Here is a 22726-nt window from a genome sequence, read left to right on the forward strand (position 1 = left end):
ATTTAGGTAAGACAGTCCCTAGTGAGTTATTTCTGAACATGTGAAAACTATACCATTGCATCACTGTGATGAAGATCTATCAAGCAAAGCCAAATTTACTTGATGTGCTTGGCACTTCGAAAAGACACACTAGCAAGGCAATGTAGCTGATTTTATGGCGACAGTGCAACTTATGTTGTAGACCTTACTTCTTTTTGTCAGGTAACATTATAATTGAGCTGCTTAAACTAGGTTGCAAAAGTAAAACACTTTCACACACAGCTACAAACATGACAAAGCTACAGCTACAGAATGTTGCACCAACTGCAAATAAACACCCTTTAATCAGTGGTCTTATCACTTTCTCTTACAAACAAGGCAGCCACATGTTTATAACAAAACTTCTAACATACAAGACTGTTATCTGCCACTGTAGATGGTGGCATATTAAAGTCCTTCTTGAGCTTTGCACTAAATAAATTGTCTTGCCAGTGAAAATATTATATTGTATGCTCCAAGCTCCCAGTACCATAAAGGGAAAAGAATGATGGAGGAGCTGTGGAGCACAGGTTGGCCTTTCTTTTTTTTTTTTTCTATCTTTTTCAATCACCAAAGTAGGTGTACCAAAAAAGTCCAATCCAGCAGTACGAGTGTGGGCTTCAGTAGTTACTTCATAGTCTTGATGAATGCAATAGCAGCACAAAACTGAGTCCACCAGTATGCAGCCTCCCCTTGGCAGCACCGAGTGGCACTTTGAAAGGTTTCCACAAACTGGATGGTAGAAAGCAGGTGGGGTGGATTTGCACGAATGATCACGAAGACAAGCACAGGCACAAGGTCGTCGGCTGCTGCTGGGGCACCTGCAGCAGCTGACAGTAGACTTGCAAGCGAGGCACAACAAGCAGCCACACAAGCTACTTTGTCGTGCGGGCTTTTGTGGGCTGCCAGGGCCCCTAGCTGAGCCTGAGCACTTGGCCAGGGGCTCTCAGCATGATAGGCCTGTGGGATCCGCAGGTCTCGGTGATCCACAGTAACAACACATGACAGCTTTTGTATGTGCTGGTGCAACAACCTGCAGATAGAGAAGGATAGACTTGCTTTAGATGCAGCAGATTCCGTACTTCGGTAAAAGTGCATGTGGTTCATGCAATCGCAGAAATATGTAGGGAAAATTTCATGTAACCTGAATAAAGCTATTACAAAAGTAGTTCATATTAGGTGCTAGAGAATGATGGCACAATGTTTGCAGATGTTTAAAATTACTCGGGTAATTTTAACGCGAAAATGTTACTTGGCTAGGTTGTCGAAACTGTGTGCTGCCGGGCATCCACAAAATCCATATTCGGAGAGCACTTGTCCTTTCAGACAAAAACTGATCAATGCAGTATCAACATGGCCAACAATGCCACAGCAACTTGCAGTCACAGATTAGTAGAGGGATATGCCCGCCAAAGAAGGGGATGTCCTGACTAAAAGGTTGCGTGTCCTTGCACACCACATCAGTTGGCCATCAACTTCTGCAGAGAAAGTTCTGCCACAGCATGCATAGCCGCAGAGAGTCGGATATGGAAGTTGTAGGCCTAGCGTAGATATAGGCAAAAGACTGGTTAACAAAGCTCTCCCTCAATGAGAAGGAATCACGGCTGAGCATGAATTGAAAAGTGCGTGCTATACACCCAAGTGACCAAACACGAGACGAGAAGGGAAAGGCAAACACCGCCGAACACCTGCCTGGCAAATTGACATTATGCATTGGATATGTACACACAACTGTGCGAAACACTGACGTGCTTGATGGACTCATAGACGGAGTAGTTGAAAAGTTGCACTAGATGTAGAAAGATATTTACAAAAAAAATAACCAGAGTGTGGTTTGAATTCCCACTGGGATATGGGCACATCAAATGCAGTCATAGCAAACGATTTATTTATATTCAGAAGGATAGACTGTTGGGCTAGTTGGTAATTCATGATGAAAAATGGAGTGACTAAACGCAAGACAAGGCTAATAAATGCTGCCAACTCGCCCAACAGTCTATCCTTCTAAGTTACGTTACTAGTTCCTAGAGCTCCTTTCAGTGTTCAGCTTTATGTGTTTGTCCTGTAGTTTTCCTCATCTTCTCCCATGTTTTCATCATGAATTGCTGATTCGTTCAGTTTATCTAAAGTTAGATTACTATATTTTCACCATGGTTTAGAGTGAATGAAGTGAATATTTCATACACACGGTTTGGCCTCTTGCATTGCCTTATTCTTTATGACACAACTCAAAAACACTACTTCACAGCAACTCTCCCTAACAGAAGAAATGCTTTCGTGTTCTCGTCTCAGAAAAACATGCCTAGTTTCCTCTGCAACTTTTTTTGATAACAAATTAGGTAATAAGCTTCATTCAATTATGAAAAAAAATGTTGAATATTCACAGTAGAGTATAAGTTTGGAAGACTTAAATTGTGCATAAAGATACCAAAGTTACAAATTTTACAATCACTTATTCACTAGCACAAATATGTCATTCACAATTGCATATTTGAACTAAGATAACTAACAGCACTTCAAAATATATCCTTTGGTCTTAATTACAAAACATGAATTACTTCATTAATAACTAGTTTTTTGCTACGTGAAACACCCAGAAAGCGATACTATGGACAAAATTCTGAAACTTTCTTCTTCATACAGTCTATCCCGGATATATTGAACTTGAAGGGGATCGCGGAATAGTTTGATATATTGATAATTCGAAATGCAAAATATGCATATTTAAGGCCTAATTATAGCATTTCAGGCTTCGCTGAGGCACTACATGCTAGTGGTTATGACACACCCGAAGTCGTCACCTGGCCCGCAAGAAAAGTTTATCACGGTGCTTTATTTGATGTTGCTCCAAGCACCAGTGATAGGTTTTATTGCTACGTGCGCGTCAATGTTCAGTTCAACTCCCAAATGAGGATCTATTAGGAATGAGGTGAGAAAGCACAAAAGACAACGTCGAGTTTCCAAAGACTTTCCAGGCTTCAGCGGTGCGTAGCGTTTGATATAGCAAAGTTTGATATACAGGCGCACTGATCCCACACTTTTGCATGGAAAATTTAAGGGGGTTTCTCAACTGTTCGGTATAGCCAATAATTCGATATATCCTAGTTTGATATATCCCGAATCGATTGTACTTCATTTTTCCTCCCTACCACAAAAAATGTATAAAGAAAGCAAATGTATTCTGAACGTTTCCTTTAGCTGCCTCATTTAAGAAACCATAAACCATTTCCTTAGGTAAGGAATAGATTCTCCACATCTGGTTTTAATACCATTTATCAAAAATCCAGATATCTTTCTTCAGCAAAATATTGATGTGTTACAGAAATGTGTGCATAAAGACAAATAATGCCAACACCTGTCAGGACATTTTGCAGCAGAGGGCAGCATGGCACCACCCATCAAGAAGAGTACTGGTCACTTTGAATGTTCCACATCGCTGGCCTGCACCATTTTCCCTTCCCCCCTTTTTTCTTTCTTGAGAGCACAGGGTAGAGTGACATTTGAAAAAAATATCACTGGTTTTTTTTTAATGCAATTTCGAAAGAGTGTCCCTTTGTGTATACTTTCCCCGTTTGGGGGGGGGGGGGGGCATTTATGGTTGCTATCACGGCAACGATCAGCACGCGTCTCGTGCCCCTACAGCAGGCAGGAACTTCTTCGGGCTGCACTCTCAACTCGAAAAAATGGTGCCAAAAGTGTACCTGAAGTGGCTGTGTTCTCTTACACCAGCGTTTTGTAGAGTTACATGAGATCGGATCTAAATTAGTTGACTGCCAGGCTCACTTCGTATAACATTGCAATTTTTCGCTATCAAATTCATTACTTCACCTTTTCGGTGAAACTGATTTTGTACAATCATCCCTGCCACACTCGCGAACTGCACTTGACAACATGCGCACGAGTATACATAGTCACCGAGAAAGCTTCTTGAGACACAGATATAGGCATCCCGCGACTATGCATGTTTTGCAGGTTCTGTACCGTTTGTAATAGGCTAATATTTAGACCTGATATGCAGGACAAGTATTTGAAACCTCTGGTGCCACATAAAACCGCAGCGTGCCACGCAATTCTCTTTGCTGTGTTCTCACTGTCTCATGTATTTACCGACAGAGACAAACTAATACCACAATCGCCTCTATGCCGGTGTCTGCATGACTTACCGACCGTGTGCATTTTACTTTGCCCGCATACGTCGGTGAATTTCTTTGCGCGTATTTCAAAATTTCAGGCTACAACAACCAAGGTGTATGTATACTCATGCCCCCTTATACGTATAGAAGTGCCTGCACGTGTATTCAGGTGCCCCTTTTCAATACATCTCCACGCATGCACAGAAGCTCATCTACATTGATTTGAGTGTAGCCACCACACTAGAAGTACTACTTCTAACAAACGCAGAACAGGACTTCACCTTTCACCATGGTAGAGAAAATTGGGATCACACGTTGTTGGACGAAGTTCGCCAATTAGAAACTCATAGCCTTGATACAATCACCGCCAAGTGCTTTGCCATCCTCCAGTCACCGCACACATTGACAATTCGCAGCATGAACATACGCTCGTTGCCCGCACACGCTGTCGATGTCTCGCACGAGTATGTCGTCTGCGAGGTACCTATATTGTGGTTCACAGAAATGTGGATGGACACTGCCTTTGAACTGCAAGGATGCAAGTGCATCCGCCTCGTAAAACGGTAAAACCCCCGAGCTGCTGCATTAATTATTGATTGATTGATTTGTGGGGTTTAACGTCCCAAAACCACCATTTTTTAATGTGAGAGACGCTGTAGTGGAGGGCTCCGGAAATTTCGACCACCTGGGGTTCTTTAACGTGCACCCAAATCTGAGTACACGGGCCTACAAAATTTCCACCTCCATCAGAAATGCAGCCGCCAGAGCCGGGATTTGATCCCGCAACCTGCGGGTCAGCAGCCGAGTACCTTAGCCACTAGACCCCCGAGCTGCTGGAGTCGCCCATTACCAATGCTTCGACAGGATAACACTTTTACCGCACAGCATTCCATACCAACTCGTCTCGCTGCCCCAGGTGACTTGTGGTGATGCTTGTGCTACCAAAACAACACACGGCTTCATCACCGCAGCAGTCTACATCTTGCCGGGAACCTCTCAAAACACCATTAAGTTCTTGCTCCACAACTTCAATGCCGTGTGTCAAGAGGATGTGCCAGTGATCGTCACAGGAGACTTCACATAAATGTACTTCGGTGTGAAAATGAGTGACTTGTGGCGTTTTTCGGTGCTGAACTTGGACTTCCCCTTCTGCCTGACATCATACTGCCAGCTACACGCAACAACGCGTGTCTAGATATTGTGTTCGGAAACAGTGTTGTGTCAAAAGCACACTGCATGCCATTTTACAACATATTTCAGTGACGACAAGGTGGTTGTCGCCGTCATCGAGTGAACTGTGTTTCATTTATATTAACCAGTGTTTTTATCGAATACTATATTTGCTGCCTTTATTTCATACATGCCATTAAAAATATGTAATTTATTTCGCCATGTGGGTTTTGCATTACTATCATTCCAAGCACACCAGAGAGAGGGCCTTACCACAAACAGACGCCCTGTACACATAAGAAACTGCCACCAGCGGCGACACACGAAGTATAGCCCATAGTACCAGCATGCACTGCCCACGTGAGGCGCTTCAACGCCATCACTATGCACGAGCCTTGTTGTGGTCATCTACTCTGGCCGCGCTGTAGAAAACTTGGCTACTTAGCAAGCACATGTTTACTACAATTACCGTACCTACTCGCATAATTTGCACACTTTCTTTCGCGATTTTGAGGCCCCGAGATGGTGGTGTGCAAATTACACAGGGATTTCGCGAGCTCATGTGAAATATTGTGTCACAGTCCTAACGAGTGCAGTATATACATTAAAAAAAAACAAGAAATAGATTAAGCACAAACGAAGTGTACTTGTTAATTTTGAAAGAATTAGCACATACTTTAACCAGTCAGATCCGGTCATGCATGGTCAAGTGGTAATCGCTGATCGCAAAGTCTGATTGGAAATCATCGTCGCGGCCGCTGCCACCGCCCTCCCGAAGTGCATAGTCATCGGTTCCGTAGAGCACATTTGAACGCCCCATTTTCTTGAAGATATTTCGACAATGGTGGAAGAAACTAGGTCCTAGGATACAGCGATACTGCGAGAACTAAGCATCCAAACAAAGTACCGATTGCGCCGGTCGTCATGTTGAAGTACGTCCCATTGAAGTTCTTTAGGGCGGCACGCTTCCCATTTCCTTCAGCCAAATTTACAATAGCAAGCTTCAATTTTTCTGTATATATAATTACTGTTAGCATTCTTCCAAGATTCTGGTACTCTTCCCGTCAGGAGACACTTCGTAAACATGGTGGCTAGTTCTTCTAGCACAATCTGTCCTCCTCTTTGCATTCCCTCCAAGGCTTTTCTGACTTCTCTCATTACTGGTGGGATGCCATCTGGGATACTGCTAGTTCTTATATTAAGGTCGTGGTTGTGCCAGCTACTGTACAGATCTCTGTAAAACTCCTCCACTATTTTAACTATCCTATCCATATTGGTAGTTACTTTACCTTCCTTGTCCCTTAGTGCATACATCTGGTTTTTGCCTATCCCAAGTTTCCTCTTCACTGCTTTGACGCTTCCACTGTTCTTCAGAGCATGTTCAATTTTCTCCATGTTATACCTTCTTACGTCGGATACCTTATGCTTATCAATCAACTTTGTTAGAACTTCTAATTCTATTTTGTTTATTGTATTTGAGGCTTTCATCCTTTGACATTTCTTAATGAGGTTCTTCGTCTCCTGGGAGAGCTTACTTGTATCCTATCTAAGTAAGAATGCTAACATCATCTTAATACATAAGAAAGAAGATGACAAAGACTTGAAGAATTACAAGCCGATCAGCTTGCTCTCCGTCATATACAAGCCATTTACAAAGGTAATTGCTAACAGAGTTAAGATAACATTAGAATTAAATCAACCAAAGGCACAAGCAGTATTTCGAACAGGCTACTCAACAATCGACCACATTCATACTATCAATCAGGTAATAGAAAAATGCTCAGAATACAACAAACCACTAAACATAACCTTCAGCATATATAAACATCCTGGAAGAAATCTACAGCGGATCAACTGCCACCATAGTGCTCCATAAGAAAAGCAACAAAATACCAATCAAGAAGGATGTAAGGAAGGCGGATACAATCTCGCCAATGCTATTTACCACGAGCTAACATGAGGTTTTCAGAGGCCTAGAGTGGGAAGAGTTAGGAATAAGAGTTAATGGAGAGTGCATTAGTCACCAGCACCTTACCGATAATATTGCATTGCTGAGTAACTCGGGGGATGAATTGCAACTCATGATTACGGAGTTAGACAAGGAGAGCAGAAAGCTAGGTCTTAAAATTAATCCGCAGAAAACTAAAATAATGCACGTCAACCTTGGAAGAGAACAGCGCTTCGAGACAGGTAACAGTGCACTTGAAGTTGTAAAAGCCTACGTCTACTTAGGACAGGTAATAACCGCCGAGCCGAACCACGATACTGAAGTAAATAGAAGAATAAGAATGAGGTGGAGCACATTTGGCAAGCATTCTCAAATCATGACTGGTAGATTGCTACAATCCCTCAAGAGGAAGATATATAACAGCTTCATCTTGGCAGTACTTGCCTACGGAGCAGAAACATGAAGACTTACAAAGAGGGTTCAGCTTAAATTGAGGACGACGCAGCGAGCGATGGAAAGGAAAATGATAGGTGTAACCTTAAGAGACAAGATGATAGCAGAGTGGATCAGGGAACAAACCGGGGTTAAAGATATTGTCACGTGCTACAAAAGGACTTCAACTAGGAAGAACTGATCCGGCGGGCAGACACACCGAAAACTGGCAAGATGGCTGCTTCAATAATAAACAACTAGCCAGAGCACACGCTGCCCCAGAACATCGTCTTCCATTCTCGTGGGCAGCCATGGCTTGCGCTCGCCATAACTAGTGGCCAAGTGGCATTCTCCCTCTGATAAAAAAAAAGGGCATCACTCTGATGCTCGGAAAGTACAAAGACAAAGTCGGGGCGAACCAACAGAAAATACGCGCATACACAAAAACAGCGATATGGTTCATGCGCAGTCGCACTACCGCGGGAAGGACGGCTTCAGGCGCACGACGTGGACAATCTCCGAGGAGTGCCTTCGCCGTCGTGGCGAAAAGGCGTCGTCAGGGACCACCTCGTAGTTCACATAGCTCACGCGTCGCAAGACTTTGTATGGTCCGAAGTAGTGACTGAGCAGTTTTTCTGACAATCCCTGGCATCGAACTGGAGTCCGTACCCAAACTTGATCGCCTGGATGGTATTCAACCTGTCGATGGTGAGCATTGTAGCGGCATGCGTCTGTACTCTGCTGGTGCATAATGTGTAGGCGTGCTAAGTGGCATGCTTCTTCGGCGTACTGGGTAAGCTGCACAGCATCGGGAGGGATCAAAGCATCGCAATTGTGTGGAAGCATCGCATCCAGCATGGTCTGGACCTCACGTCCATGGACAAGACGGAAAGGCGTGAATCGCGTAGTTTCCTGGACAGCAGTATTGTACGCGAATGTGACGTACGGTAGCATCTGGTCCCAGGTCTTATGCTGGACATCTACGTACATAGATAACATGTCAGCGATGGTCTTGTTGAGTCGCTCTGTCAAGCCATTGCTCTGCGGATGATATGCCGTGGTCTTGCGATGGCTCGTGTAGCTGAGCTTGAATACGTCCTGAATGAGCTGGGCCATGAATTTTATTCCTCTGTCTGTGATTACGCGCGACGGGGCGCCATGTCGAAGAACGATCTGGTTCATAAGGAATTGGGCGACGTTGGAAGCCGTAGCGCGTTGTAGTGCCTTTGTTTCGGCGTACTTCGTCAAATAGTCGATGGCTACTACGATCCACTTGTTGCCGGCAGATGATAGCAGAAAGGGCCCCAGTAAATCCATTCCTATTTGATCAAATGGCACTCTGGGTGGTTCTATTGGTTGAACAAGCCCCGCGGGCTTTAGTGGCGGGAATTTGCGACGTTGACATTCCCGGCAGCTTTTCACGTATCGCTTAACTGATGCAGAAAGCTTAGGCCAGTAGTATGCTGGTCGAACTCGAGCAAGAGTTCGAGAGGAACCTAAGTGATCATATGTGGGCTTCTCGTGGCAGGCAAAAGAATGTCGTCACGCATGTCAGTTGGCACAACTAGAATATAGGTTCTCTCATTGCTGTTGGAGTTTTTCCTATACAGGACCCCATCTCGCAGACAGAATGATGACAGACTTCAGGTATGGACGAGTTGCGTCCTTCAAGGTTTTCGATAACTGCGCAAATTTCATCGTCCGCACGCTGTCGGGTAATCAGATCTGTTGTAGTAAGGGCCCCAAGGAAACCATTGTCATCCTCGGTGTCGTGGCCACAAACTTCGACTGGTGCACGAGATAATGAATCAGCATCTTCGTGCTTGCGGCCCGATTTGTAAGCGATCGTGAAATCGTATTCCTGCAGACGAAGACTCCATCGTATCAGCCACCCACACGGGTCCCGTAGATTGGCTAACCAGCACAACGAATGATGGTCGGTCACTACCTTGAAGTGGCGTCCGTAAAGGTAAGGCCTAAATTTCATTGTGGCCCATACAACAGCGAGGCACTCTTTCTCTGACGTGGAGTAGTTGACCTCGGCGCGAGAAAGAGTGCAGCTAGCGTACGCTATCACTCGCTCTGTGCCCTCTTGTTGTTGTGCGAGGACAGCACCAAGACCCACGTTGCTGGCGTCAGTATGAATTTCAGTATCAGCATCTTGGTCAAAGTGAGCGAGGACTGGTGCTGTCTGCAAACGCTATCGTAGTTCAGAGAAAGCTGCATCCTGTTCTTCCTTCCAGACCAATGGAACATCTTCACAAGTGAGTCGAGTGAGCGGTTCAGCAATCCTAGAAAAATTGGCTATAAAGCGGCGATAGTACGCACAGAGCCCTAGAAAGTGACGCACTGCCTTCTTATCACGTGGAACAGGAAACGAGGCCACGGCGGTACTTTTGTCAGGGTCTGGTCGAATACCATCCGCACTGACAACATGGTCGAGAAACTTAAGTTCCTTGTAGCCGAAGTGGCATTTTCCTGGCTTCAGTGTCAGGTTAGCAGAGCGGAGCGCTTCCAGCACATTCTGCAGACGCTTCAGGTGCTCCTCAAAGGTGGCAGAAAACACGACATCATCGAGGTAAACTAAGCACGTGTGCCACTTCAGACCGGTAAGAACAGTGTCCATCATTCTCTGGAATGTTGCAGGTGCAGAACAGAGGCCGAAGGGAAGCACTTTGAATTCATATAGGCCATCCAGTGTAACGAAGGCGGTTTTTTCACGATCTCGTTCATCAACTTCGATCTGCCAGTAGCCACTTTTCAAGTTTATCGATGAAAAATACTTAGCCCGCCGCAGTCTGTCAAGGGAATCGTCGATGCGAGGCAGCGGATAGAGGTCTTTTTTAGTCACGCTATTAAGTTTCCTGTAGTCCACGCAGAAGCGCAGTGATCCATCTTTTTTCTTCATGAGCACGACCGGAGATGACCAGGCACTTTTCGAAAGTTGGATAATGTCACCTTGCGACATCTCTTTGACTTGAGCATTTGTAATGTCACGTTCCTTTGCCGAAACGCGGTAAAGATGTTGTTTTATGGGCGAGGCGTCGTTATAAGTAATTTTTCGATGTTTGGTGATCGGTGTCTGACGAACCTTCGAGGTGGACGCGAAGCACTCTTCGAATTGATATAGCAGTTCACGTAGCTCGGTCTGTTGTCGTTCTGAGAGGGTCGAGTTGACATCAACTTTTCCAAATAGTGAAGTCACGTCGCTTGGTGTCGGTCGAAGCCCGTCGTTGGCTGATGTAGATGCGAAGCATTCAGAAACGTCTGAGATAGGGTAGGCGAAAGCGATGGTGGTGTCACGAAACAGGTGCCGGTACTCGTTACTGAAATTAGTCACAAGTAGGGCAGAGTGTCCGTCATAAAGCGTGACGAGGCTGCGTGCAGCGCAGACACCTAGCGCGAACGAAAGCGTCAAGTTGCCTTCGGCGACAACCTCACCATCCCGTAACTTGTCAGACACCACATCAACTAGGATGCTTGAACGCGGAGGCAACGTGATGCTGTCGGCAGAAACGCGAAGCGTGCTGTCACGGATGTCGTCAGGTTTGTCGGAGGATCCAGCAGTCGAAAACGTCACGGTACGCTTTCGAAGATCGATAATAGCGCCATGCTCCCGCAAAAAGTCGACTCCAAGGATTAGGTCTCGGGAACAGTCAAGAAGTACGAGGCAGCTGGCGAGAAACGTACGTCCCCAAATGCTCACTCTGATAGTGCACATGCCGATTGGGGTGACTACGTGCCCGCCGGCAGTACGAATTTGTGCTTCGTACCAAGGCATTACAACTTTCTTTATGTGCGCTGCTAGTTTCCCGCTTATGATCGAGTAGTCCGCACCCGTGTCCAATAATGCACTAACGTTGTGGTGACCGTCGACTACCACCACATGTATATCCAGAGAAAATCTGCTTCTGGCTTTCGTCGCTGTCGTCGGGGAATCGCTCCGTGTCCGTGCTTGCATCGGTGGGAGGCCTTGCTTGCGTCGAGTGTCAGCGGCCCCGCTCCCGAAGGTCGCTGTCGTTAGTTTTCCGCCTAGGGCTTGGCGAGGGCGCCGGCGCCGCTCCTGCGAGGCTCCGAAAATTTGGAGAAGATCGCCTTGGGGATGGGGACCGCGACTGCCGCCGCAGTGGCATGCGCTGCTGTGAGAGGTAATCTTCAATAGCTCTCAGTCTTTCGCCAAATCTCGGCCGTGGTGTGTCGACGGCAAAACCCTGTAGTCCGAGGCGACGATAGGGACATTCCCGGTACACATGTCCAGCTTCACCACAGTGGTAACACAGTGGCCGTCTGTCCGGTGTGCACCATACTGCCGCGAACCATGCATTGGGTTTGTTTATTTGTGTTTTGTTTTTTCGGCCTGGCTGCGCCAGCCTGTGCTATCACTGTTTTCACAGCGTTTTGAACAAATGCTATCACAGCGTTTCGAACAAACGCTATCACAGCATTTCGAACAAACGCTAACAGCGCTTCGAACAAACGCGTTTCAAACAAAAGCGCTTCGAGCGTTCCGAACGAACGGCGTTTCGAACAAACGCTGTCACGGCGTTCTCGATACAATTCGACTATTCGAGAAACCCTCGCACCGAGGGATATAAATTCGCGCACAGCCGATGCTGCAACATTCGCTCGCCGACGCTCACTAGCGTGCCCGTCGTTTTGCCGGCCGCTGCTTCGTCGCCTGTGTATTCTTTCAGTTGTTAGGGGAGCACAGGTTCGCTCCAATAAACTTGTTTTCCTTATAGACAACTGCGTCGTCCTTTGCTGCGTGACATCTGGTGGAGGTGCTGGGTACATGAACCCTAAGCCATTGCCAAGCCGACAAGCAAGCCCAACATGACAAGCATGCCCAACTCGTGTCAGCCGCCGACAGCAAGGCCTTCAGCCAGAGTTTGGACTGCTCCCGAATAAAAAAAGGAAAGAAGACGTAAAAACCACGATGATCAACGCAGGCACCATGACCAGCGCTACCAACCCTCCCGTCGTTCTGCAACAACCTCGTGAGCCCCCATCATTCCGAGGATCTTCTGGTGAAGACCCGGAAGAGTGGCTGGAGAAGCTGGAGCGCATCCGCATCTTCGACAGGTGGGATGACGAAGAAACGTTTCGTCATGTCTTCTTCTATTTGGAGGATGCAGCTCGAACATGGTTTGAGGACCATGAAGGCTCCCTAACTGACTGGACTGTCTTTAAGAGCGAATTCCTCAAAACATTTGCTACGGTTGTGCAGAAAGAACGAGCCGCCCTTTTGTTGGAGACGCGAATGCAACACCCTAACGAAGGTGTTGTACTGTTCGCTGAGGAGAGGAAGATGCTGTTCCGGAGAGCTGACCCCGAAATGGCAGAAGATAAGAAGGTGCGCTTTCTGATGCGGGGAGTTAAACAAGAGCTCTTCGCTGGACTCATCCGCAACCCCCCTAAGACCGTCGCTGAGTTCGTCACCGAGGCTTCGATGATCGAGAGGACCTTGGATATGCGTTCGCGGCAATACGATAGACCACTCAACACCCTTTCGGTGAACCCAGTAAACGCCCCTGGATTGGCGACGGAAGACTTGCGGGAGACCATCCGCGCCATCGTTCGCGAGGAACTGAGGAAATTGTTCCCAGCAACGCCGCAGCCCCAAGTCGCCTCCCTCACTGACGTCGTCCACGAGGAGGTTCAGCAAGCACTGGGGAATTCCACGCCGTCGGAAGCATTTTGCGAACCACAAGCGATGACCTACTCCGCTGCTGCTCGTCGACCCCGACCCGTCCCAACCCGTTATCAAGAGGCCCCGCCGTACCGCCGCCCAATGTCGCCCGCCCGACCCCCTGTAACCCGAAACCAAGTGCCCAGGAAGACCGAGGTGTGGCGAACGCCAGATAATCGTCCGCTGTGCTACCACTGCGGAGAGGCCGACCACGTCTACCGCCGCTGCCCGTACAAGAGACTGGGTTCGCGTGGGTTCTCCGTCGACGCACCCCGCCCGCGAGCCGGCCAGCGCCCATTTGAGATCGAAGAATACCTGTCGAACACCAGCCGTGGACCATCCCGTTTCAACCGTTCGCTGTCGCCCTACCCATACCAATCCCCCAACCGTCGCAGCAATGCTGACTTCGCCCGTGGAAGGTCCCCCAGCCCACGAGGGGGAAACTAAAAGCAGCAACTTCTGAAGGTGAAGTTGCACAACGGCGGGAAAATGAAAACCCTCCAACCACGCAAGACCATGATTCACGACATGCCCTCATCCCGACGACCCGACGACACCCTGACGACACCCCCGAAAACGACGACAGCTACGCTGTGCGACGCGTACCCGAAGTGACGAAGCCTGCCGCTGAGAAGACGACGATGACGACGCATAGTGCCCGTCCATCAACACGTGCAAGCCGCGATACGACGCCACGACGCACCCGAAATTCGAGGAAAGCGGCGTCCGACGTCCAGTTGTCCATCGACGGCCTTGACGTAGTCGCCCTCATCGACACGGGAGCCGACTACTCGGTCATGAGCGGGTAATTCGCATCCAAGCTAAAGAAAGTTACAACCAGATGGAACGGTCCGCACAAACGCACAGCAGGAGGCTACCTCATGACCCCAAGAGGAATGTGCACATCGCGCGTCACCATAGACGGCACTACGTACCCTTCGGAGTTCGTCATTTTGCCTAACTGCTCCCGTGACGTAATTCTCGGAATGGACTTTTTGACGTACAATGGCGCAATAATTGATCTGCAGACCAGGTCGATAACGTTTTCTTCCGATCACTCCACGACGATGCAGCCGAACCTCGGACACCGTGCTTCTGTAAGGATCGCCGACGATCACGTTACCCTGCCACCCCGCGCAAGCTTGATGATCGCCGTCTATAGTGAAGGTGCTGCTCCTGACGTCGACGCTATCGTGGAGACTGACCAAAGATTGCTTCTAGACCGCGGTGTGTCTGTCGCAAGAGGCACTGCGCGGTTTAAGCAACGCAGATCCCCCGTTTTGGTGAGCAATTTCGCCGAGGAGTACCAGCATCTAAACAAGGGCGCTGCAATTGCGTTCCTCGAAGAAACGCAAGAAGCGAGTCAAGTGATCGCGGTCGCCACTTTTGAACGCGCACGCGCAGATGCTTCCAGGCTGCCACATCTTTTCGACGTGAACCCGGCGCTGTCGCAAGAAAATCGGGACAGATTACTGGAGTTGCTCCGTTGCTACAGCGAGTGTTTTTCCTCGAACTCGAAGTTACGTCAGACACCTTTGGCGAAGCACCGGATAATAACCGAAGATGGAGCGCGACCTACCAGACAATCACCGTACTGCGTTTCTTCACACGAGCGCGAAGCCATCCAAACTCAAGTAGATGACATGCTCAGCGACGACATAATACAGCCATCGAAAAGTCCGTGGGCTGCGCCGGTTGTACTCGTGAAGAAAAAAGATGGCACTTTAAGATTCTGCGTTGACTACCGGAGACTAAACAAAATCACCAAAAAGGACGTGTACCCCCTGCCACGAATCGACGACGCCCTCGACCACCTCTGCCACGCCAAGTACTTCTCATCCATGGATCTGAAGACCGGCTACTGGCAAATTGAAGTGGACGAAAGAGACCGAGAAAAGACTGCATTTATAACCCCGGACGGTCTATACGAGTTCAAGGTGATGCCGTTTGGGCTGTGCACGGCACCCGCAACGTTTCAGAGAGTCATGGACACTGTGCTAGCAGGCCTGAAGTGGCACACTTGCCTCGTATACCCCGACGACGTTGTCGTATTCGCCCGGACTTTCGACGAACACCTCACAAGGTTGGAATCTGTACTCGAGGCCATTCGTACGTCGGGGTTAACGCTGAAGCCTGAAAAGTGCCGTTTCGCGTACGAGGAACTCAAGTTCTTGGGTCATGTCGTGAACGCCGCGGGAGTCCTACCTGACCCGGCAAAAACATCAGCCATTGCGAACTTCCCAAGGCCGAAAGATAAGAAGGGTGTGCGAAGGTTTCTCGGACTGTGCGCATACTACCGGCGCTTCGTCGCAAACTTCGCACGCATTGCAGAGCCACTCACGCGCCTGACGAAAGAAAGCACCCCTTTCAGCTGGGAAAACGACCAAGAAAAGGCATTCTGCGAGCTGCAACAACGCCTGCAAAACCCGCCCGTGCTCGCTCATTTCGACGAAAACGCTGAAACGGAAATGCACACGGACGCCAGTGATATCGGTTTGGGTGCCGTCCTCGTCCAAAAGCAAAGCGGTTACGAAAAGATAATCGCCTATGCAAGCCCTGGTCTGTCGAAGGAGGAGAGAAACTACTCTGCCTCGAGAAAGAGTGCCTGGCTATCATATGGGCCATTTTAAAATTTCGCCCATACGTCTATGGTAGACCGTTTAAGGTTGTGACAGACCATCATGCGCTGTGTTGGCTCGCCAATTTGAAGGACCCCTCTGGCCGTCTTGGGCGGTGGAGCTTGCGCCTGCAAGAGTTCGACGTTTCAGTATTCTACAAATCCGGCAGGAAACACTCCGACGCCGACTGCCTGTCCCGTGCCCCCGTCGACCCACCACCACAGGACTCCGATGAAGACAGCGGTTCTTCGGAGTCGTGACAGAGAGCGACCTAGCCGCCCAGCAGCGTGCCGACCCTGACCTCCGCGCCATGATCGACTACCTCGAAGGACGCAACGTCGCCGTGCCTAGGGCGTTCAAGCGCAACTTACCAGCATTCAGCCTCAAAAACTCTATTCTAGTGAAGAAGAATTTCAACGAGAACGAATTATCTACTTGTCATCCCCGCAGACCTTCGTGAGGAAACTTTGGAAGCGTGCCACGACGACCCGTCTTCCGGACATCTCGGAACAGCTCGCACGATTACAAAAATCAAGGCGAAATACTTCTGGCCCCGCCTTACATCCGATGTCACCCACTACGTCCGAAGCTGCCGTGACTGCCAGCGACGAAAAACACCACCGACGAGACCCGCCGAACTTCTGCAGCCGATCGCCGTCCCAACGAGGCCCTTCCAACAGATCGGAATGGACTTTCTGGGCCCGTTCCCTACATCCCGATCCGCGAACAAATGGATTGTCGTAGCGACAGACTACATGACATGCTACGCAGAGACCACCGCTCTTCCTATGGGAACTGCACAAGAAGTTGCAAAGTTCTTTATTAACCAAATTGTGCTGCGACATGGAGCCCCTGAGGTCCTAATCACGGACCGCGGAACGACCTTCACTGCGGAGCTCATGCAAGGAATCTTATGCTACAGCAACACAGACCACCGAAGAACGACGGCGTACCACCCCCAAACGAACGGACTAACGGAACGGCTGAATAAGACAATCGCGGATATGCTGTCTATGTACGTCGACGTTGAACATAAGACGTGGGACGAAGTCCTCCCGTACGTCACGTTTGCGTACAACACGGCTATCCAAGAAACCACGCAGATGACACCGTTCGAGCTCGTCTACGGAAGACGGCCGACTACGATGCTCGACGCCATGCTTCTGCACGTAGAAGACGACGACCTCAACGCCGACGTCCAAGGATACCTCCAACGTGTGGAGGAGGCCCGCCAGCTCGCTCGAGTTCGTATAACGGACCAGCAACTAGTGGATGCCGGACGCTACAATCTCCGACGCCGAGTACCATCCTGGAGATCGTGTGTAGGTTTGGACTCCCATTCGATGACGTGGACTCAGTGAGAAACTTCTACGACGTTATTTCGGACCCTACCGGATTCTACGACCTGTTGGCGAACTAACGTACGAAGTGATTCCCGATGGTGACTCCCGTACATCACGACGACGCACGCGGCCCGAAGTCGTCCATGTGGTTCGCTTAAAACCTTTCTACGGACGATGACAAACTTTTATTTTAATTTGTTTGGATTGTCCCTTATGTTAGCACCGGGTCGATGCACTCTTAGAGGGGGGGTAATGCCGCGAACCATGCATTGGGTTTATTTATTTGTGTTTTGTTTTTTCGGCCTGGCTGCTCCGGCCTGTGCTATCACTGTTTTCACAGTGTTTCGAACAAACGCTATCACAGCGTTTCGAACAAACGCTATCACAGCGTTTCGAACAAACGCTAACAGCGCTTCGAACAAACGCGTTTCGAACAAAAGCGCTTCGAGCGTTCCGAATGAACGGCGTTTCGAACAAACGCTATCACGGTGTTCTCGATACAATTCGACTATTCGAGAAACCCTCGTGCCGAGGGATATAAATTCCCGCACAGCCGATGCCGCGACATTCGCTCGCCGACGCTCACTAGCGTGCTTGTCGTTTTGCCGGCTGCTGCTTCGTCGCCTGTGTATTCTTTCAGTTGTTAGGGGAGCACAGGTTCGCTCCAATAAACTTGTTTTCCTTATAGACAACTGCGTTGTCCTTTGCTGCGTGACATCTGTTGGATTTTCTGGGAAGCGGCTGTCGATTTTCTAAGTGCTGAATTGGCTGCAGCGAAGGAAGTGCATCCTGATGCATAGGATTAACGAAGCGTGGTGAAGCAGGAATATATCGGCTTACAGCTTCTGCGTATGATGCACGATGTGGCTCCGCCGGGACAGGCGGGACATAGCTGGAAGGCGGCACTTGGAGAGCCTGTCGTACTTCGTTTCTGACAAGGCTGCAAATAGACCCTGTAGTAGGTTGGGACTGGCACTGAATCTTTTGTAGTTCGTCGCGCACCACCGATCAAGTGAGATCGCAAAGAGACTCGATGTTGATGTTGCTTGCCGCACCTCCGATCTGACCTATTGACGAAGTGGCTCTCACTTGCCGGTCGTACACAGTAGAGCGCTGCTGCAGCACTTGCTCCATGGTTGTGGCTTCGGTCAAAAATTCCGCCACGGTCTTTAGGGGACAGCGAACGAGGCCGGTGAAAAGCTGCTCCTTCACTCCTCGCATTAAATGACGGACCTTCTTTTATTCTGCCATGTCGAGGTGGGCTCGACGAAAGAGGCTCGTCATGTCCTCGACGTACATCATGACGCTTTCATTCGGCATTTGGAGGTGCGACTGAATCGTGCACTCAGCTCGTTCGCGGCGATTGGGATTGGCCCAACTTGCCAGCAGGTATCGCCGAAAGATGCTTCACGAGGGAAAAGGCTCATGGTTGTTTTCGTACCAAGTACGAGCGCCGTCCTCCAAGCTGAAATACACATTCCTCATTTTGTCGAAGTTGGTCCAACCATTGTAATCCGAAACCCGTTCGAACTGGGCCAGTCAGTCTTAGACATCTTCTAAGACGGAACCGTGGAACACCTTCAGCACACGTGGCTTCCACAGCATATGATGCGTGGCTGCAGCGCTTTCCTGTGCGTTGGAGGCTGCAAGCCTTCCGTAGCGTTCGGGGGTGTGACAGACGTCATCTCGGGAAGAGGTCCACGCTCAGGAGGTAGTCCTCGGAGTCTTCGGCTTGAGCGGTGGACAGGTGTTGTCACTGCAGGTACAGGGCTACCTGGAGGTGTTTGAAACATCGGCTGGGGGTTACTCAGCAGCTCCACCAGTTGTCACGTGCTACAAAAGGTCTTCAACTAGGAAGAACTGAGCCGGTGGGGAGACGCACCGAAAACTGGCAAGATGGCTGCTTCAATAATAAACAACTAGCCAGAGCACGCACTGCCCCAGAACATCGTCTTCCATTCTCGCGGGCAGCCATGGCCTGCGCTCGCCGTAACTAGCGGCCAAGTGGCAATATCATAGTTGAAATCAAGAAAAATAAATGGACATAGGCCGGACATGTAGCATGTAGGCAGGATAACCGGTGGTCATTAAGGGTAACTGACTGGATTTCCAGAGAAGGCAAATGCACGAAAGGGAGACAGAGAGTTAGGTGGGCCGATTAGATTAAGAAGTTTGCAGGTATAAATTGGCAGTAGCAAGCACAGGACCGAGCGGAACATGGGAGAGGCCTTTGTCCTGCAGCGGACGTAGTCAGGCTGCTGATGATGATAATTACTGTAGCACACCGCAAGATAACCGTCAAAACGCGTCGGCCGGATAATGAAACCCTAACTTTCGAAATCGACCAAGCGTGCATTGCAGCGCAGATGCAGGGAACAGTTCACGCGACTAAAGCCCCTAGGGGCTTTAGGCGCGACAGGCTACAGCACGCCTCCGATGCAGAAAGTCGTTTGTGCCATGAGGCAAGCTTGCATTCTTGCCATTATTGCGGTGGTAGAGATTGGGAGATAGGGGGAGGCAAACGCTCGAGCTTCCGGTGACCCGTCATTGGGTTTGTGTTTGGGTGCGGTATTCTAAGGACCCTAGTTCAGGGTAAGTCCTCGGAAGAAGAGACTTCGCACTCGCAGCCTGTTTGACTACACTCGTATGCTCGGCGAGGCAAGCACCCAGCCGAAGCATCGAAAGGTCCAAAGGTGCGTGCACCGGCGAGCTGGCTCGGGCGGGTCGGGGAGCCCAAAATATGCGAGTAAATATATTTTTTCCCCCTGAAAAGCTGGCCAAATATTAGGGGTGCACAAATTATGTGCATAAATAAGGCAATATTGCACCTAAAAGTGCTAGCCTTGCATCATAAAACATTCAAATATATTGCTACCGCACTCATTGGTTTGCCCTTTTGGTGAAACTGACTTTTTTTCTTTAAAGATACTTCATGTATGAAAGCCAAAATGCTTAAGAGTCAGTCACCTGTGTATAGAAAATTGTCAGGTAACTGTGTGCTTTTATATTCACATTTTATCTTCAAAGTACATCGCTTCGAACATTTTCAGCTCCTAGCTTTAATTACACCTTGTGTTTGTCGTGCTTGTTAATAAATTTAGATGCTGTGGGCAAAGAAAGTCTTAAGCAAGTGTGAATTTCACGGCAACCCATTCAGTTCTCTTGTAAGTGCAAATGAATGTCAGTGATATACTGAGACACTGGATGCTCAACCAGCAAGCTCTTCATTGGTGAGCCTCATAGTCTTTTCAGCATCTTTCAAGGTGAATCACGTGCCTGGTGACAAGGGTTAGGCTCTCATAGACATGACTATTATCTGTAATGCAATTAGACTTAATAGCGCATGCGAGCTGCCGGGTGCAAGAGTTAAGTTAATGAGAATTGCTTTGCAAAGTCTTTGTTGTCTTTGTTTAGGTTCAAAGTCTTGAGGATTACAACATTAGACATTGTTCTTACATTTATTGATGATAGTATCGTATGAGCCTAAATTCTGAAATAGTTAGGATTTAAGCCTGGCCAAACTAAGGTCACTTTGCTGGAAAACGTTGGCCAAATTTGACGATACTCTGTGAATATAGCGCATGATCTCTCACAAAAGAAGCAAGACAAGCATTACGAGAGGCTTCAAAGTGAAAAATTTACTTTCGCAATCACTACCAAGCTTGTAGCTACTGAATAAAGCAGTCGAAGAGTGTTTGTGACAAAGTGTGATAGCTTTTCAGTGATTTTATAACTTTAAATTTCATCATCTCAAAACCATGTTTTTTATTACTTAGGCACCACCATTTTTTCTGCCTTCCAAAATAACCAGTTGATTATTTTTCCTTGTATTCTGTGGAAATGCATAGAGCTACTGAAGCAGAATTGATATTATGCACTTTACAGCTTTTGTGTTGCAAACTTGCATAGATGCCAATTGGCTAAAAATTTAGGACCTCATGGTTAAGAATGTGCAGAAATTTCATTATTAGTCAAATTTTAATCAACCTGCTTTAGTTAAGAGCCAAAAATTTGGAAGAATATAATGTATGGGTTATGCAAATGCAGTTAAACCTGGATATAACGAAATTGATAAATTCCCGGGGAAATTCGTTATAAAAGGATTTCCTTATATGCAAGTTTGGTACGAAAATTCCAAAAATAAACGCGCAAATTAAACAAAAGCGGCATTGAAAGCAGAGCTAACCCAAAACACTAATTTTACAGTAAAAAACTGTGTTATTATTGCGACAGCAATTATATGGACGCTCTTGTCGGGTTTTGCCATCCCCGCCATGTTCCGTAACAAGTCCAAATTGCCCCCGCGCATCGTAACTTTCACACGAGCCAAAACAAACACGCGAGCGCTGCTGAAGCAGAGATCAAATGAGTCGGCCTATCTCCATCGCCTGGAAAGTGCATAAAATAACATCTCCTGCGTGTTAGAACTGCCGTCGAATGCTCAAATAGAAAGTAAATCACCTGTCTTGAACGAGCATGAAACAACGCGGGGAGGGGAATTGCTCGAGTAGTAATATTGAACTTGGATTTTAAGGGCAGTCGCGATCGCTGGCACGCTCGCTATCCTGGCGAGTATCAGTGCGGTTTCAACGCGGAGGGAATGTGTGAAAAGAGCGCTTCTCCCTGGAGCGGCCGTATTTGCTCACACCAGCGTATTGTAGGAGTTCCGCGATAGCGGATTCAAAAGTAAGGCTGCCAGCCTTACTTCTTATAACACTACAATTTCTTGCTTTCACGTTCATTACATTCCGTTCAACGTGCCGTCGTGTTGTTGCCAGAACTAATCGGCTAATCGCAAAAGCTATCAGCCTGCGAACTCGTTGCCCGGCGCAAGACGAAAGCGTGTGACGAGTTGACCTCTGAATATCCATTGTCACCGTGGTCTCTGAGAGTTTCCATCAGCGCCTAATCTGACATCCCCTTGGTGGTGGCGACATGGTTGTCCCAAATTAAGAAAAATCACAGTTTCACCCCAAGGGCGAAGCAATGCAATAGCAACAACTTAGAATTAACGCTTAGAACGGCAAACAGATCGAAATGGGCAGCGCACTGCTCCCACACAAATGACACACGAAAACAGCATACACAGGATGAGAGTGAACTAACAACATTTACTGCTCGACACTTATTACGCTGTTTAAACAAAAACGAGGCACGAAACGTAATGACAGGTACAGATATGAGTGCGAACCAACAATGTGCCTCGGTTGTTATGTTGCTGTGTTTGAAAAGCGCACTCCTTTTACAAACGGCGCCTGTCAAACGCAATCGTTCCGGTCAAAGTTGAAGGCGCGCTATTCGCTTCACCAAAGGATAAGCGCGCACACGCACAAACATCTAACCCCCCCCCCCCATCTGCGAGGCAAAGTATGCGT

At 48.2% G+C, this 22726-nt stretch overlaps 1 protein-coding gene across 1 annotated transcript in view; it reads right to left on the reverse strand.

Moving 5' to 3' along the window:
• Window positions 1–304: 304 nt before the first annotated feature.
• Window positions 305–22726, reverse strand: part of Gapvd1 (GTPase activating protein and VPS9 domains 1) — a 148024-nt gene continuing 125602 nt past the window's right edge. The window contains exon 20 of the mRNA XM_037413633.2: window positions 305–1051. Coding sequence (XP_037269530.2) covers window positions 646–1051 — 406 coding nt within the window. The 3' untranslated portion in view covers window positions 305–645. The remainder of the gene's footprint in view (window positions 1052–22726) is intronic.

This window comes from Rhipicephalus microplus, chromosome X, assembly GCF_043290135.1.
Source record: "Rhipicephalus microplus isolate Deutch F79 chromosome X, USDA_Rmic, whole genome shotgun sequence".
Classification (NCBI taxonomy): domain Eukaryota; kingdom Metazoa; phylum Arthropoda; class Arachnida; order Ixodida; family Ixodidae; genus Rhipicephalus; species Rhipicephalus microplus.